At 39.9% G+C, this 19,929-nt stretch overlaps 1 protein-coding gene across 2 annotated transcripts in view; it reads right to left on the reverse strand.

The window, feature by feature from the left end:
- CDH17 (cadherin 17) overlaps positions 1-19,929 on the reverse strand; it is a 41,358-nt gene extending 21,429 nt beyond the window's left edge. The window contains exons 1-5 of one of the 2 annotated variants that reach the window (XM_063299488.1): positions 19,826-19,929; positions 18,616-18,692; positions 3,277-3,378; positions 2,952-3,089; positions 51-189 (exon numbers count right to left, since the gene is read on the reverse strand). In XM_063299488.1, coding sequence (XP_063155558.1) covers positions 51-189; positions 2,952-3,089; positions 3,277-3,378; positions 18,616-18,666 — 430 coding nt within the window. In that variant the 5' untranslated portion in view covers positions 18,667-18,692; positions 19,826-19,929. Of the gene's footprint in view, positions 1-50; positions 190-2,951; positions 3,090-3,276; positions 3,379-18,615; positions 19,066-19,825 lie in introns of those variants that run through there. The other variant, XM_063299489.1, reaches the window with a different exon arrangement.

A 19,929-nucleotide genomic window follows, 5' to 3' on the forward strand; every position in this document is an offset into this window, starting at 1 on the left:
CCACACTGGGAAGCTCAAACATAAGCAGAAGTAAATATGGAAACAAATACCTGGGCGGGAATGTTGTCTAACTTTGCCGTAGTAGCTTGATTTATTAAATTTGGGTGGGTTGTCATTGATATCTACAACATTTATGATGATAGAATATGGGCCTTGCACTCTGTTGCCATATTGATTTAGACCTTCCACCTAAATTGGGAGAGAGATGGAAAGAAACAATATTAGAACAAAACAAAACCATTTCCATAAGATAATACATTGTGTCCTTCCTGCTTCAAGTGGCTTACCAGGGATTCCCAACCTTCCTGAGTCCTTCCTGAAGTGTCAGTTTGCAATTCCTATCATTCCCAACCGGCATGGCTAGAAATGATGGAAGCTGAGGTCTAATGCATCTGGAGAATGCCAAAATGAAAACTCCTGAGCTAGTCAGCTAATTAGCTACAACAGAATTGTGTATCACAGATAATATGGCAATGCTACTGCTTACATTATTGGCTAGTGATGGTTAAAGACATACTAAACAATCTGCTATACATTTCTGAAAGAGAAGATGTAAATGATCCTTCAGAACAGACTCTGCTTCAGCACAGGCAAGAAACATAGAATAAAGTATGGCAGTTGATGGGTTTTTTGGACAAAAATTAGCACAAACCAAAACACTGTTTTGTAAAAGATTCCCTATGCCGGGAAAATGTGCATAATAAATAACATCAAGGAAATTTGTGCTGAAGTTTTCACACAGCATTTACATAAAAAGAATGTATATTAAGGAAAGTTGAAAACATAATAATGGATATTATTGTATGGATGAAAACTGGAGAAAAACAAAAAACAAAAAACAAATCAAAACAAAACAAAATAATGGATCAAAATATTGTACCACTAATCTGAAAACTAAGGCTAGATTTATGCTAATTTGCAGTCCCCATAATACTAAGCTCCATTGCTTTAGCCTACACTCTTACCCATAGTTAACTGAACTGTAGTTCATTCAGGACAAATCCATTCTTTCTATTTGGCCCATCACCAATTCGAGCCACTCGTTGTTTCCTGAGTGCAAGAACAGATGATGTCATCCTCCTCCCACCCCCAGCCCATTGCAAAGGCACAACATGCCCACATTTTCAAGCTACAGTTCAACACTGCAGTTTTTTGGCCTAGGGAAGCACTGATAGACTAGTTGAGTCATGGCTGCATTTCCTGCACAAATGGGAAGAGCAAGAAGCAGAATGACCAGTCGGCTTCTGCAGGGGCCACAGATCTGGACTGAATACCAGCCTAGCCCTATTGTCAACCCAGTGCAATGCAGACTGGAATTTCTGAAGTTGGTTTAAGAAACAAGTGGGAACAACACAGCAGACAAGCAGCAAAATGAGAATGGCTAGTTTCTGCCACATAACAAATGTTACAATTCATTTTCAAAATGTCTCCATCTGTTTATTCTTTTTTAAGTTTTCTGCCGTTCAAGCATGTCCAATCATCAGCAACTGCCTGGACTAGTCCCTGGAGTTTTCTTGGCAAGGTTTCAAAAGTGGCTTGCCATTGCCTCCTTCCTAAGGCTGAGAGAGGTCCAAAGTCAGCCAGCAGGCTTTCATGCTTAAGGCAGGACTACAACTCACGGTCTCCTGGTTTCTAGCCCATTGCCTTAACCACTAGAACACACTGGCTCTCAACTCTTGTCTACATCTCTCTTTTCAAGGCTAAAACTATGGTAATAACAGACTAAGAAAGCAGGATTTGTGGAATGGGTAATGGGCATCCATTGAGCAAACCAGGGCAGTGCTCTCCCATTATTGTAAATAGCTTTTGTCGCCTGTGGCGGTGTTTCTCAACCTCAGCCCCTTTAAGATATGTAGACTTTAACTCCCAACATGACTGGTGAATTCTGGGAATTGAAGTCCACACAAGTTGCTGAGGATGAAAACCACTGGCCTATGGGGAAATGAAGTAGCCCCAGAGAGGGGTGATTTGAGAAAGAGTGGGCTTTTTTAGAGAAGAGACTAATATGTGTGTGGGGAGAGAGAAATAGGTCATTATGGATAGGGGGAGTGAATAAGGGTGGAATTATAGTTTTGCAGAAATTAGAGGGAATGGTAGAGAACATTCCATTCCATTTTTACAAGTGTGGTTGACGTTACTTGCCTTTCAATCATTATTAATTGTGATGGCGATAAGTTGGACTAGGTACTCACAGACACTTTATGTGGCTGCTAGAGCCCTCCAGCATATGCTTCTGAATTTCAGTGGCAAACCACTAAATTAAGTGGGTTTTTTTGGTTCTTACTTTACAAATAGCAGTAGCAATAATAACAACTTTTAACACACCTATTTTACTGAGCGGGGACCCCAACCCCTCAAAATGCCCCAAAGATGGCCAAAGGTTCTAGTCTTGCCTTTTACAGTGTAGTCACTATATTGTTGTCATATGCTCTGCCTGAAAGCCCCTCCCCCCCAAAAGCTTTCAAAACTGTCAGGCTCCTACATTAATATCCACTCCTGCTATGAACAGAATGGTTCTGAAAAGGGTGATATACTATTTTGCATCTTTGATATGCTATATGATCTTTGATCAATTTAAGTTTCAAAATGTTATATACAGAATGGTGACTTTTATTTTAATTGTATTTCTCTTCCCAATTGTGGTATATGTGCTATATTTTACTGTTCCTACTATATTAATTTTTTTAATAGGTTGGTCATCAACCCACAGAATTCATTCATCAGTATTTAACAGAATTCAACAGAATTCAATAGTATTCAATAGTATTACCAGATTAAAAATAGAATAAATGATCCATCCATCCATCCATTCTTCCATACAGACATAAGCACTAGACCAAAAGAAAGTTACTTGTTTCGTTTTGCTTTTAATTATTTTCATTTTTATCTTGGAAGCCTTTACTCAACCACTTGGGGAAAAAACAGAACATTTAATGTCATTTTTGGTTTACCTGTAATCTATATATTGTTTTCTTTTCCCAGTCTAGAGGCCCATTGACAATCAGAACTCCACCTTTCGGTGTGATCTCTATGAGGTCATCTGTTTCACCAGTCAGCCTTAGACTGTAGGTGGGAGGTTGAAATGTAAACTGGTATGAGGAAAAAGAAACACATCAGAATTCCATCTTTTCTTGAGTAAATCAAATCCCCAACCTTTTTTTTGTTCCCCACACTCTGTTTTTTAAAATGGCAGCATAATTTATTTCCTCCTCATACACTGTCAATCATTTTTCCAATTTGTTCCAAAGTAAGGGAAGAGTCAGTATTTCACATTACCCTGTATAAAGACTGTGGTTCCACTTTACCCTCTTCAAGAGAAAAAACTTTGTTCTCCAAAGGTCCAGTTGATTGCAACTTATCTTTAAGAAGGGAAGCAACCTGCAGGGACAAGAAGGGACAGAGTTTATTCATATTTTCCACATTAATTAATTGCAAGGATATATTGATGCACTTGCCAAAGCAGAATCATTCTTTGCAGGTATAATAGAGAGAATAGCACCACTTTCTTAAGGAGGGGGAATCAATTTTCTTTCTATAGTATTCAGTGGATAACAGGCTACAATACTTAGTATTTTACAGTTGTACTGACCATGATGAATCCTGGCAGAAGCTTCTAAAAATCAAAATAATTAAGAGATACCAATGAGTCCTTCAGCAAAGGATCATTACCTTGTCGTGGTGCTGGAGCTTGAGCACCTCAATGATGCCATGAGCTAAACCGTGAAGGGCCACCCAAGACGGGAAGGTCATGACAGAGAGGTCAGACTAAATGCGATCCCTGGGGAAGGTAATGGCAACCCACCCCAGTATTCTTGCCGTGAAATCTCAATGGATCAGTACAACCAGAGATATGTCGGTATACCATTGGAAGATGAGACTCCCTGGTCGGAAGATGGTCAAAATGCTACTGGGGAGGAACAGAGGATGAGTTCAACTAGCCCCAGACATGATGACGCAGCTAGCTCAAAGCCGAAAGGACGGCTAGCGGCCGACGGTGCTGGTGGTGAACGGCGAATCCAATGTTCTAAGGATCAACACGCCATTGGAACCTGGAATGTAAGATCTATGAGCCAGGGCAAATTGGATGTGGTTATTGGTGAGATGTCAAGATTCAAGATAGACATTTTGGGCATCAGTGAACTGAAATGGACTGGAATGGGCCACTTCACATCAAATGACCACCAGATCTACTACTGTGGACAAGAGGACCACAGAACAAATGGAGTAGCCTTCATAATTAATAGTCAAGTGGCTAAAGCAGTGCTTGGATACAATCCAAAAAACAATAGAATGATCTCAATTCGAATTCAGGGCAAGCCATCTAACATCACAGTGATCCAAATATATGCCCCAACCACAGATGCTGAAGAAGCTGAAGTAGAGCAGTTCTATGAGGATCTGCAGCTCCTACTGGACAACACACCTAAAAGAGATGTTATTTTCATCACGGGAGACTGGAATGCTAAGGTGGGCGGTCAAATGACACCTGGAATTACAGGTAAGCATGGCCTAGGAGAACAAAACCAAGCAGGACATAGGCTGATAGAATTTTGTCAAGACAACTCACTCTGCATAACAAACACTCTCTTCCAGCAACCTAAGAGACGGCTTTATACATGGACTTCACCAGATGGACAACACCGAAATCAGATTGACTACATCCTTTGCAGCCAAAGGTGGTGGACATCTATACAGTCGGTAAAAACAAGACCTGGAGCTGACTGTAGTTCCGATCACGAACTTCATCTTGCACAATTTAGGATCAGACTAGAGAGATTAGGGAAGACCCACAGATCAGCTAGATATGAGCTCACTAATATTCCTAAGGAATATGCAGTGGAGGTGAAGAATCGATTTAAGGGACTGGACTTAGTAGATAGGCTCCCGGAAGAACTATGGACAGAAGTTCGCAACATTGTTCAGGCAGTGGCAACAAAATACATCCCAAAGAAAGAGAAAACCAAGAAGGCAAATTGGCTGTCTGCTGAGACACTAGAAGTAGCCCAAGAAAGAAGGAAAGCAAAAGGCAACAGTGATAGGGGCAGATATGCCCAATTAAATGCAAAATTCCAGAGGTTAGCCAGAAGAAATAAGGAATTATTTTTAAACAAGCAGTGTGCAGAAGTGGAAGAAGACAATAGAATAGGAAGGACAAGAGACCTCTTCCAGAAAATTAGAAACATTGGAGGTAAATTCCAGGCCAAAATGGGTATGATCAAAAACAAAGATGGCAAGGACCTAACAGAAGAAGAAGAGATCAAGAAAAGGTGGCAAGAATATACAGAAGACCTGTATAGGAAGGATAACAATATCGGGGATAGCTTTGATGGTGCGGTCAGTGAGTTAGAGCCAAACATCCTGAAGAGTGAGTTTGAATGGGCCTTAAGAAGCATTGCTAATAACAAGGCAGCAGGAGACGACGGCATCCCAGCTGAACTGTTCAAAATCTTGCAAGATGATGCTGTCAAGGTAATGCATGCTATATGCCAGCAAATTTGGAAAACACAAGAATGGCCATCGGACTGGAAAAAATCAACTTATATCCCCATACCAAAAAAGAGAAACACTAAAGAATGTTCAAACTATTGAACAGTGGCACTCATTTCACATGCCAGTAAGGTAATGCTCAAGATCCTGCAAGGTAGACTTCAGCAATTCATGGAGCGAGAATTGCCAGATGTACTAGCTGGGTTTAGAAAAGGCAGAGGAACTAGGGACCAAATTGCCAATATCCGATGGATAATGGAAAAAGCCAGGGAGTTTCAGAAAAACATCTATTACTGTTTTATTGACTATTCTAAAGCCTTTGACTGTGTTGACCATAACAAATTGTGGCAAGTTCTTAGTGGTATGGGGATACCAAGTCATCTTGTATGCCTCCTGAAGAATCTGTATAACGACCAAGTAGCAACAGTAAGAACAGACCACGGAACAACGGACTGGTTTAAGATTGGGAAAGGAGTACGGCAGAGCTGTATACTCTCACCCTACCTATTCAACTTGTATGCAGAACACATCATGTGACATGCTGGGCTTGAGGAATCCAAGGCTGGAGTTAAAATCACTGGAAGAAACATTAACAATCTCAGATATGCAGATGATACCACTTTGATGGCTGAAAGCGAAGAGGAACTGAGGAGCCTTATGATGAAGGTGAAAGAAGAAAGTACAAAAGCTGGCTTGCAGCTAAACCTCAGAAAAACCAAGATTATGGCAACCAGCTTGATTGATAACTGGCAAATAGAGGGAGAAAATGTAGAAGCAGTGAATGACTTTGTATTTCTAGGTGCGAAGATTACTGCAGATGCTGACTGCAGTCAGGAAATCAGAAGACGCTTAATCCTTGGGAGAAGAGCAATGACAAATCTCGATAAAATAGTTAAGGGCAGAGACATCACAATGACAACAAAGGTCCACATAGTTAAAGCAGTGGTGTTCCCCGTAGTAACATATGGCTGAGAGAGCTGAACCATAAGGAAGGCTGAGAGAAGGAAGATCAATGCTTTTGAACTGTGGTGTTGGAGGAAAATTCTGAGAGTGCCTTGGACTGCCAGAAGATCAAACCAGTCCATCCTCCAGGAAATAAAGCCAGACTGCTCACCTGAGGGAATGATATTCAAGGCAAAACTGAAATACTTTGGCCACATAATGAGAAGACAGGACACCCTGGAGAAGATGCTGATGCTAGGGAGAGTGGAGGGCAAAAGGAAGAGGGGCCGACCAAGGGCAAGGTGGATGGATGATATTCTAGAGGTGACGGACTCGTCCCTGGGGGAGCTGGGGGTGTTGACGACCGACAGGAAGCTCTGGCGTGGGCTGGTCCATGAAGTCACGAAGAGTCGGAAGCGACTAAACGAATAAACAATAAACCAATGAGTCTCAAATATTTCCACTTAAATTTCTAATGTTGAGGAGAGGAAATCAAATTCAAAATATGAGTTTGAATTTGACTTTGAAAGGTGAATAGTGAATAATGAAACTGGAAAAAAAAGGTGTAGTTTGAGTACACTATATGCAAATATGTCATCTGTATTTAAAACACTGAGGGTTGTATAAGGGGAGTTAAATAGTACTACCTAAACATTTCCTCTTATTATCCCCAAATCAGTTCATATATATATATATATATATACACACGCACACACACACACATATATACATACACATACATGCACACACACACACACATACTTATACACACACATACATACACACATATACACATACATACATACATACACATATGCATATTTCTAAAACTTTATTTCAACAACAACAATAATAAATCTTGACTCCTACAAAGTCTAATTAAGAATGGAAGGATACAAAATACAAAAAACAGTGATAGATATCTCCTAACTCTACATTTGTAACTTAAACCTTAACATATATTTTATTCTAGATATATAGCTATCAGTTTCTCACAAAATATCTTTTCTTATTATGGATAAGCAAAAATATTGTACAGACACTTTTCCATGAATAACACAGTTCTACAGCTCTCCTCCTCTTACATAACCATTTTATCTTCCTGGACTGGGAGGCCTGGCTCATAGTCACCCTTGCCTTAGTCACCTTGTTTGGATTACTGCAAAGTGCTCTATATGGGTTTGACCCTGAAGACCATCTGGAAGCTGTAACTGGTCCAGAATGCAGGGGCACATACAGTTTTGGGTGCCCTGCTGTTCACCCAAGTAACATCACTGCTGTGTGAGCTGCATTGGCTTCCAGTTGCTTTACGGGTACAATTCAATGTGCTGGTTATTACCTTTAAAGCCTACATGGCACAAGGCCAGGTTACTTGTAAAACAGCTTCTCCCTGAGGGTATCTGCCCGTCCTACTAGGTTAGAAAGGGTGGGTGCAGTCCAGGTCCGCTCCCTTAAATGTTGCCATTTGATGGGACCTCAGAGGCGTGCCTTCTCAGTGGCCACCCCAGTCCTTTGGAAAAGCCTCCCACCAGAGATCAGAGGGACCCCTACCCTTTTAGCCTTCTGGAGGGCTGTGAAGACCTGGCTCTTCCCCAAGCATTGGGCTAGGATGGGGGGGTTGAGCTATGGTCTGGCTCCTGGAGGGAAGGGTATGTTTTTAACTATGTTTTATGGATTGTTATGAGCCCCTAGAGTCATTGTATGAGATAGGTGGCCATGTAAGTCCTGCAAATAAATAAATACATAAATAAATAAATCTTGAGCCACAGCTGTTATTCCCATCTAGTATTCTAGGTTAGAATCTGATTAAAATTCCAGATTCATGCATAAATTAGAGCCTCTCTTTACTTGCACCTACCTACAGGGCAGACATGTCCTGGCAATACCCTTTTTGGCCTTGCTCCCATGACATGGCCCTCAATTTGTTCCCAGCCCATGACTAAGACAGACTTAAGTTGTCTTTAGCTGTACCAATGTCAAAACAGTACTTTTCTCTTTGTTACTGCACTTTTTATGAGTATATTTCTTTGAGCTTCTTTCTCAAGCTAGGAAGACAAAAAGAAAAGTTGTACTTTGCCCTGGGAGTAATGCACTGCATACCATTCTGAGAACCACACCTAGAAAGGGACATGGAAAAGCTGGAGCAAGGTTTCTGCTATCTGGATGACAAATAATTAAAGGATCAGGATATGTTTAGTTTACAAGAGAGAAGATGGGGGGGGGGGAGAGATCATAACTGCCTACCAATATCTACAATATTGTCCCATGCAAGAGGGGAAAGGCATCTTCTCTACTAGAACTGAGGGTAGGACAAGGACCAACAGGTTGAAATTTTAACCTGGAGATTCAGACTAAATACTAGGAAGAATTTCTTGGTTAAGAGCTGTGAAGCAGTGGGACAGCCTGGCTAGAGTATTAGTGGACTGCCCCTCAATAGAGGTTTTTGGGTGAGGGTGGAGGGCCTCCTATGGGGATGGTTTAATGAATCCCTGTACTGATCTTGCAGTCAGACTAGTTGGCCTAAATATCCTTCCAGTCCATACATTCTGGGATTCCATGATTCAGAAAGCTTTCACACCGGAGATCTGAAAATGCTAAACACCTACTGGGCTTCTGCTAGTATAGAAGAAATGAGAGAATGGTTTGCCTTTTTTCTTCCCTTTCATAACCCGTTTTAAAGGCGTTCCGTTCCCTGAATCCAGTAAGAAGAAAATCAGATTTTCCACCTCCAAAACATGGATACATTACTTGCTTGTTCTGAACCACATTGAAACACACGGGAAGGATTTTGGATTCAGTCAATCCACAGCTACTTTTAGCATGTTCCTTCCAGCACTTCTTTTCCTTCTTTCTGCATCAGATTTAGAGATCAGTAAGGAGACAGGAAGAGAGTTCAATTCTGAATTTCCTGCTCCAAGACTGGAGCCCTCTCTCAAAATTCAGAGAGGCAAATCCAAATAATCTTATAGTTCCAGAGACCCCTTCTAAGCACCATAACATCACAGCAGCATACATACATTTTTCAAAAATATAGAATTTGAGATTTGAGATTCCAAAAGGATGAGATGAGGCTTAAGGAAAAAATATTCACAATTGCTCTTTCTACAAAGTGTAAATGGATGCATTTCCTATTGCTGAAGAGAAAATAGTTTAAATGCAATGGTAACTTGTCTTCTCTTTTGCAAAAAACATTCACAGTAAGAAGAGGAAACAACAACAACAAAAATGATTGCAGTTTCATATACTTCTTTCCCTAATAATATTGTCTGATGATGATGATGATGATGATGATGATGATGATAAATGATGATGATGATGCAGTTCCATATGACACGTTCACAATGTTTTTTGTGTCAGGGAATTGACTTTCATAAGGGTTAGCTGTGACTATTGAACATTTATGACTGGCATGTCTTAACTTTTATAGTCCATCAAAATGTGGAGCTTGCATATGCTGTTCTAAGATTGCTTCTCCACCCTGACATCTATAACAGCTTCTCTAAAAAGAATAAAACTGTAAAACCGAGTTTTTGATGTCATACATGCTTCATCATATAAAATGGTGGAATACCCTGAAAAAAGAAGAGTGCACTATTCCCATTGCTTCCAGTATTCCAATAAGATCCAAAGATGTAATGGGCTGTGAGAATAACCTTAAGGGACAGGAGGAACAGCCACAACCAAGGCAACAGTCAGATAAAGGAAATTTGAGTCCAAGGCAGAAATGTAATTTGAGAAAGCATCTCAGACTTGACCGCCCCTAGTTCTCTTGAAGATAAAGGGAGGGAGGGAGGGAGGGAGGAAGCATATTCAGAATTGCAAGATTCTGTTACTGTAAACTTACAATAAGAGTAGCATTAGCATTCATAACTTTAGTTTCCTAGCCTGGTCTACCTCCAAGGGCTGACATAAGATGATATTTTTCAAATATCTTTTTTGAATAATGTTTTAAAACAAAACCCTACTCAGGTTTTGAACTAGTCTTGACTTTATATATATTGTTAATATATTATTAAATTTGCACACCACTTTCAATAATTTCTTTCCTCTTTACAAACTTTGCAAACCACTACAAAAATGGGAGAACAAGGACTTCACCCCACTTGCATCTTACACTGCAGCCTCAAAACACTGACTTCCTCTTGTCCCCAGTCCTTGAGTGAGAGAGATTGGACTCATCCTTAGCTGCCCCAGTATTAAAACCGTACTTTCCATTTATCCCAACAGCATCCAAGGGCAATCTCAAGGTGTGTAGAATCTGGTGAGTTTTGTCACCCACTCTCTCAAAGGATTGCTGGGACTTGAAATAGAAGCAATAAGATAGGGATAGGGATTGGCCACGGGGATGGATAACTTTATGCCACTAGAGTTTTTTGCTGGGTGGGTGGAAAGCAATTCAATCTGCCTAGAGCCATTGAGAGTCGGGCAGCATACAAGTTCAATAAATTCTTATTCCTATTCCTATTCTTATCTTCCAGCCATAGGGAAAGATTCTAATGTATTTGAACGTTAAGATTGAAAACCTGAATCATTTGAACGAAGCACAGCAAGAAATAAATCAATATAATCTTCGGATTGGTTTGTCATTAGATGGCTCAGATGCTTTAATGTCAGAGCAGTCCTTATTTTCAAGGAGGATTGTCCTGCTCATAGCATACAATCTAAGAAATGCAACCACAAGCTGATTTAATAGCTTGGTTCATTTTAAAGGCCAAATAGTTATCCAAAATTTATTAAGTAAAGAAGCCCTTTATCACACAAGGCCCATTCCTAGTGTTCCCACTTTCAGAAGCTGGACATAGTAATGTCCCCAGGGGAAGCCAGGAAAGATGGCAGTTGCAGTAGTGTGATTGAAGCTGCACAAACTTTGTATGTGTGTTTCAATCACACTGCTATAGCTGCCATCTTGCCTTTTTTGACCCTGCCCCTTGCGGACACTGCTGACTGGGCATGTGGCTATTAAAGAAACCTTCATGATTGTGGTAGTACCCCAGTTTTTACAAGTTCCTCCCTAAATGAAGTCATTCAATATCACTACTTTCTTTTAGAATTCAGGTTAAATGTATTTTATGTCCTCAAGATTTTTTTCTAGGAGCAGAAACTTAACTATTTTTAATTGTTCCTTTCATATTAACATTTACTGCACACGGCTAAAATTTGTGTGTGTGTGTGTGTATACACACACACACACACAAATATATTGTATATATTTTGCCCATCTGGTGCCTTTGTACCATTCATATTTGCTATTACCTATTAAAACCAATGCACATCAGAACACAAAAACATATTCACACTCCAGAAAAGAAATTTATGTAATAAAAGATGGCAGACATAGCAGCTAAAATAAAATATCAGATCAACATTTATATATTAATGTAATGTAATGTAATGTAATGTAATGTAATGTAATGATAAATATATAAAATGATTAGCTGTATCTTAAGCTGCCTGAAGGTGAGCATACATCTTTTTAAGTAAAAAAAAAAAAAGTACATTAGCAAATAAGGAAAGAATGATTTGATCCACATGTTTTAAATTCAACATTGCCTGCAGGGGGAATCAAAGAAGGCAAAATGGAGGCTATGGCAGTGTAATCAAAGCCACACCCTTTTGTATGGGCATGACAAAAGAGGCAGAGCTTTGATCACACTGCCACAATGGCCATATTGCCTTTTTTGATCCCTCTGAGGATGCATTGCTTAGGTTTACATGTTCCCCTGTAGTGGTATTGTCCTAACAGTCAGGAATCATGCTGAGATGTTTATTACTGCTACATAAGACAGAAAATCCTAACAAACTGAAGAAGCGTGGGAAAACCCAGACAGATAAACCCCAAAAGTTAAGGCAGGTCTGATCTGTGTCTCTTTGAATGGCTGCTTAATTCCTCAGTACTACGCATGCATTTTCCCCCCTGGATAGAGGCCCCCTCCTGCTCGCCATCAGTACTCATGACAGGTATGTGGGAATGACCTTGGGAGACAGGAAGAACAGTCACAGCCTAGACAACAAATCTGAGTCTAAAGGAGGGATGGGATGGAGAAAACAGAAGGTACCCTCCCTAGTTCTCTGGAATGTAAAGGCAGGGAGGGGGAACGTACTTTCACACTGGCAAAATTCTGTCACTGTAACCTTACAATAAAGGTAGTGTTAGCACTCAAGGTTTTGATTTCCTATCTGGACTACCTCAAAGGGCTGACATCCCCTTTGCTTCTATGCTCCAATTCCCTGTCTTTTCCATGTTCAGGTTACATTTCAGTGTTTCCTGGACATAGTAAATACTGCCTTTACCATGGCTTGAAATTATTTTCAAATTCTGCTTTGGAGGCAAGCTATTGTTTGATTCCATGAAGAAAATTAGACTGAGTCAGCATAGGAGTGGGGAAGACGGCATGTGCTCTCAAGATAAATCCCCAATAGCTAATCCTTGATTTAACTTGGCTAACTTTTCTCCTGTGACAAACCTAACTTGTATACTCTAGCTCAGGACTTTTCTTTTTTTTTTTCAGGCTGCAGAACCAGTTTAAAAAAAAAAATTCTTGGACCTCTGATCTAGCAAAGCTTTAGTGACAGAAAATTGTCAGTAAAACAAAACTTCTGTTCATTTTAATTTATCTGTGCAAATGTATATATTAAAGTTATTTGAATTTCACAAAAACAGATCTCCCAGTTACTATCCCAGAAAGATCTTCCACTTAAATATGAAAAGTAAGCTATTTATTGTAACTGCAAGATTAATGTTTCCAACGTACAAATATTGAAACCTGCATTTCACAATTACTTGGGAGGTTAATGTTTTCACCAAACAAACCCACACTCAACAACTGGGATGTAACTGCTTTTCTTTAGAAAAGCATCAGTTATCACTGAAGTCCCAATGATGTGTTAGCATTTGTTGTGTTAAGAATGGACAAAAAGGCTCAATTCTACTCTCTCGTTTTCACTGCTGTATCTGGAAAGATTTTCTCTGGGCTGATCATTGTGACCAGCTTGCCCTAGGGCCAATATGGGCCACTGACATTTCTCGATGTGGTCCCCTACCCAACCCTGATCACCAAACAATTTCTGTCTGCCTTTTCCTGCTACTCATCTTAGTAATGTTTTCTGCCTTGTGCCAGCTCACACTGTGTTGTCTAGTTCACACGTTAGCTGGTGCACTTCATTTCTTCGTAGGCAAATGTCTCCAATCCAAGTGGTGACAAGGAGCTGTAGCAGGAACCTTCTTCCTGTCCAATTAGTGGTTACTGCCTTCTCCAGCTTTTTTTATTTCTATTTTTTTACACTTTCACCAGTGGAAAGGTAAAAGCTGGCTTTTTAAAAATAAGTTCCCTGATAAAACAGTGAAAGGATTTTTGTTGTTTCTTTTAACCATGTGGAATTGACAAGGGTTCTGCCACTTTCCTCTTCTAGCCCTGATGGGAAAAATGATACCCATAGAATAGAATCTCTGTAGCTCAGGGTTGAAATGTGGAGTCCTTGGTGCTCTCTGAGGTTGGTTGTTTGCTTGCAGACATTTCATTCCCTGACTAGGTAATATACAGTAATTGATGGTATATAATTGAGGTAATATAACTGAAGATGTTACCTAGTGAGACAATGAAATGTCTGCAAGCAAAAAGCCAAGCTCAGACAGCACCAAGGACTCCACAGGGGAAAAAAATAAAAACAAAAATGGTGGTATTTTCTTTTTCTAACCAGTCCAAAACGGGTGAAAAAAACAGAAATCTTTCAATCATGGCTACAAGAAATGTGGTCTGGCAGAACATTAGGCACAAGGACAAAGTGGAGAATGGGGCTGAAATCCAGAATTATTAAAGCAGCTTCATTTCCACCCAGTTTACACACAGGAGATAAGCAGCTGAAGGCTGCAGTGCAGAACAACCCTTTGTTGTATTTTATGGGGACATACATAGCCCATTGAGAAAGATCAAAGTCTTCAACTGTACTTTAAGGATCAAAGTTTAAATCTTATATTGTTGTACAGACCCTTCTGGGTCCATTGGAACTGTTTTATGTGAGCTATAAAATGTGACTCATAATATCATGTAGGAATAATCAAGGGTGGTTCCTTCTAGTTTCTTCCCTCATTCCATTTATTGAAAGGTGCTCCATGGCCACACAAGAGCTCTGCAAAGAAGAATTTCAACATCTCTCTCACTTTTGATTCAAAAATACTGGAAATATAAGTGAACACTTCATATACAGTATCTGATATGAGAGTGAAAGTTGCCACCATGGCACAGACATTCATAGTTTCATGCGTCTAAGGCAAAAGCACAGTATAAAAAATTGCTTTGGGATAACCTTCTCCATCTATAAGACACAGGAAATGTCCACGATCTTTATAAACTGTTGGGGGACAGGCTGACTATGCTCTATGTCAGGGTTTTTTTAATTGTTTACCACAGAACCCTAGGCTTCCTTGAGAATTTGTTATGGTCTTCTGAAAATTTAAAGGCAAAAAATGTTCACTTGAACACAGCTTATCTTCTATCACTACAGCTTTGCCTCATGATCCAGGGTTCCAGGAATTTTTGTTTTAACTAACAGGTTCTGTAGCCTGAAACAGTTTGAAAACCCCTGCTCTGTGCAGGTTTGAGGGTTCTTGTTTATCTGTTGAGGAAAGGACATTGCCTGGAATAAATTCCTCCTGCCATACCCATCTTCCAAGAGATGGAGGTGGTGAAACAAAAAGAGACAGAATGAGGAATGAATGGGTGCTGAATGAATATGGATTGAATGCAAGTGAGACACCACCATGAGACATATGTTGAGGTGGGGAAAGGAACAGTAAATTTATCAAGTGGAAGGAGACCAAGGAAGTTGTGGTAGGTGGAGTTTAATGTTTCTTCATATATTTATTTTAGGTTTTGATCCTCATTCATTCACTGTATAAACAGACAACCTTTTGTTCTTTAAACTTCTCACCTCTTTCATTTTGAGGGTTAGGGTTAGGGAATTGTATGAAGCTATGTACAAATATGTGGAAACAAGAATGATTTGCAAAGACAGAAATGTATAGAAGTGAATGGTGTTGATAAAGTATATTAGATTTGGCTATATTTCATTTTTTTTACCTCTTGTTTCTAACTTCTTTGGCTTACTATTTCTTATACTCTTTCTGCACTTTGCACAACACTGAAGTGATGAAAGGTCCCCTGTGCAAGCACCAAGTCATGTCTGACCCTTTGGAGGGACGCCGCTTTTGCAATGTTTTCTTGGTAGACTATAGCAGGGTGGTTTGCAATCGCCTTCCCCAGTCGTCACCTTCCCCAGCAAGCTGGGTACTGATTTTACCGACCTTGGAAGGATGGAAGGCTGAAAGGCTGAGTCGACCTGAGCCGGCTACCCGAGAATCCAGCTTTCACTGGGATCGAACCCTGGTCGTGGGGAGAGTTTCAGTTGCAATACTGCTGCCTACCACTCTGTGCCACACTAGGGTCTTCTTGCACAACATTACTTACCTCAAAATTGAGTAGTGTGATGGGTATGTATAGAAGTTTCAAGAGATACCATTTGTTTAAAAATGGAACCCCAACCAGAAGCATGGTATGTACTATCCATCCTTTTTGCAGTTATGACTCAGTTTTCTGTGGACACAGAAAACTGGAATCTTTTTCTTTTCTTTTCTTTTCTTTTTTCTTTTCTTTTCTTTTCTTTTCTTTTCTTTCTTTCTTTCTTTTTTGGTAGTATAGGTATACACCCATCAGGCTGTTCTGTTTTGGGGTAAGCAATGTTATGCAAAGCACAGAGATGGTATAAAAAATAGTAAGCCAAAGAAATAAGAAGCATGAGACACTAAAAGAAATTTTTTTTGCAAACATTGAGAATCCCCCCATCTGCTGCTGATACTTTCCTCTTGGCGTGCAGAAAATACTGTTTTGGCTTCCTTCCTTCAAACTTTGACCATAGCAACATGTACAACAGTAATACCTAAGGAAGCTTGTGGGCAGAGCATTTTGAAGTTTACAGGGGGCTGGGAGTCTTAGAAATAAGAATTGGGACTCCCACTAAGCAGAGAAGAAACAGAGCTCATTCCGCTTTCTTAGACAGGCTAACCCATGCTATCCCAGTCTAACTCTCTGTGCTTTACCCAGGCCTTCTGAAAGCTTGACCTATTGCAACAAACATTGAATCTTCAAGAAGTTAAACATGCCAGGCAAAACGTCTGTCCTTGATGACTGCTACTAGTCCTAACAGAATATACTGTATGGAAGCTAAATGTTTAGGAACAGCATTCCTCTAATTACCCATTCTTAGGAGGGGACTTTATTTATTTATTTATCACATTTGTAGAGCCACCCATGTCACATAGTGACTCTGGGTGGCATATACAGTACAACCATTGAAATATATAAAAAGCCATCAAAAGCAACCAACTTAAATTAAAAAGATAAAAACAAAGTAAAAAAACAAAATGGTAGAAAAACACCCAAAAGACTGCATTCAATTAACTATTAAATATCCATCTAGTTGGCTCCACCCTACCATGGGATCCCCAAGCTCGTTGACTAAAGGATGTTTTGAGGGCCTTCCAGAAGGCCAACAGGGTTGGGGCCAGCCTCACCTCAGGGGGAATGATATTCCACAGGGCAGGGGCCATGGCAGGAAAGGCTTTCCTCCTAGGTCCTGCCTGACGAAACTCCCTGTCCAACAGGACCCATAACATGCCTCTCCTGCCAGACCTGATGGATGATATCACATTCATGCTTTACAGGTGTAAACATTTGGAGGGCCACCTTTGCAAGAAATTGCTGAATTAAATGGGCATTTAACCCAATCCAATGTGTACCAGTGTGCTGGCTGAGTCTCCCGTCTTGCCTGCCAACCTCTCTGTCTCACCAGACTTAAAAGAAAAATTAGTTCTTTGGTTTTACATCAGAATTTGGCATGGTGGACAGCAAAGTGAGAGGCCATAGGGTGATCTTCATTTCCAAGACTGTTTCTGGGCCCCACTTGAACACTGTAGACTTGCTTAGAAAATTACAATATTGTGTGGCTAGAGCCCAGTGATTTGTCAGAATGTATGGCCACTTGTCCAGAAAAAGGGAGGAATTCAAGGGGATGGTGAGAACTATTTCCACCAGTTGTCTTCTAATAAAAGGGAGTTTTTGATTGGTTCTACCCTCCAAAGCTATTTCATGGCAGCCATTTTGTAAGAGTCCCCAGAGTATGTTCTCAAAGCATAAACTACCATTCCTAACCCAAATGCCCATTCATTAGTGTGGCTTAATTACTCTGATTAGTAGGAGACCCATTTGGGGTGATTGTCCTGGCATGCTCTCCAACTTTCAAAAGAGCAAAAAGTTTGCCAATCCCTGGCAGAGAAACACATTTACAATTAATTAATATATTTTAAATAGAAATGTATCATGCATCTGAGCATAATGGAGAGCCTATGAGCAGATGACCTCTGTTTGCCCTGCCTGCTTTCCAATTGTTGAAGGTCAATGACACCACTTCTGCTCTCCTTTCTTATGGTTCTTTATTTTAAAAGCAGACATGGACTGGGCAGCCCTTCAAATAAAGGGTTGGACTCCATAAAATAGGGCAGATAGAGGTAATGCCTCTAGAGCCATAAGTAGTACCTGCAGTTTAGACACAATCTAAATGAGAAACATTTCCATCTCCCGCCTGTTTTAAGAAAAGTGAAAACTGCATATAATAAATGAAAATCAGAAGCAAATCAAGACAACATTCAAAATTTGAATGCAGAATATTTGATACTTGAATATGCATTCTAAGTTATTGCAGCCATTCAACTTGTAGATGCTGCTATTTAAATACCGTAATGAGGGAAACAGAATTTTACACATTAGAGAATGTAAACCCTTGCAAGAGACAGAGTTGTGAGGAAAGTTACATGGATTAAAAAATGAGAAACGAAATAGCAATTAATATACCCACACAAATGATCCCAAAGAAACGCTAAGAGATTTCCCTAGAGTCGTAAAGTCAGGCAAGAGACAATATCACCATTTACCATTGAGGGAAACTGAAATAATTTGTGTGCCGTAATTTGAAGGATTGGAAAGTTTTTACTTAGATTATGAATCTTCATAAAAAAAACAAAGCAAGCAACGTACTATTTTTCCCATCTCAATAATTGCCAATATAAAACAACTGTTTTCCAGTATATTCAGAATCAGGTCTATTAAAGTTAAATGAAAGCTTTTTGCCACTTACCTGGTAAAGACCAAGGAGACACAGTAAACTAAATCCATTTGGCTTAAACATCTTGATGAGGCTTTCTCTTCTGATTCCTATTAACAGTAGAAACACAATTTCTGAGCAGCAATTCCAGTCTGTGTTAAACTCTGATTCCAGCAAGTATGTTATTCACTCCTGCTTTCAACTGTACCACCCTGGTTTCTTTTCTAGGCAGGAAACCTTTTCAGGAATTTGTTTCTCTTTAGATGTGTTTTGGTTTTCAGCATGGGATTTTTGTTTTGAAATAAACACAGACAACAGAAAGGAAGAAGACAGTTGACAATACCGCAAGATCACTATTAAAGGGGAAAAGGAAACCCCTTTTACTACACTTTGCTTTACACAACCCTGAGCAAACAAATGGGTTGAACCCAATGCTTCCCTTTGTGTGATGAAGAAATCTATCTGAGAGTGCTCCTTGTGACAATGGAATAGAAGAGAACTTTGGATCCAGTGCAGTATTTTGTCCTTCTTCTAAACATACGCTGTGATATGGAAACAAAGTCTCCTGGAGGGAGGGAGTCTCATGATTCTGTGGAGTCCTTGGTGCTCTCTGAACCTTGTTGTTTTCTTGCAGATGTTTCATGTTGCCTAGTCTGGCAATGAAACAACAAGGCTCAGAGATCACCAAGGACTCCACAGTTCAACCCTGAGCTACAAATATTCACTTCGGTTGGTATCTCATGATTCTGTCTGAGACAAATAAGAAAAAGATTCAAAGGGAGGCGGGAAAGAAACAGAGAAACATTTCTGGAAAAGTCAAAAGAAGCCAAAATGGTGGACAGGACAGGAACTACAGCACACCATATAATGGCGTTACCGCAAGTACCACCACCGATGCTCACTGTTGATCTTATGAAACTGTCTTTCCAACATGGGGGGGAGAGGATATATACATGCAACCACCCCATCTTTCTTCCACCTTCTTTATTTATTAACACAGTTTTCCAGTCAACCTACCGCTGTCCTACTAGTAACAGTATAAAATTTAACTCATAACACAAAAAAGTAACATGGATTTAGATAAGTCAAACAACATTCAAGAAAATATCTAGCAAAATATACATGACAACAAATAATGTAAAGAGGGAAGCAACGTATTTTACAAGTCAGACTAATAGAACAGTCATACAGGTCTCAGGTATTACGAAAATCTGCGAAAGTTGGTAAAAAGATTATCTCTTACCTAGAATATAAAAATTTCAATTAACAACACCTGCTCACAATGGTTTTGCTTGCCTTCATCTCTCAGTTCTCTTGGCAGTTTCTCAGAACATCTGTAGATTTTTA

This window comes from Candoia aspera, chromosome 3, assembly GCF_035149785.1.
Source record: "Candoia aspera isolate rCanAsp1 chromosome 3, rCanAsp1.hap2, whole genome shotgun sequence".
Lineage (NCBI taxonomy): Eukaryota > Metazoa > Chordata > Lepidosauria > Squamata > Boidae > Candoia > Candoia aspera.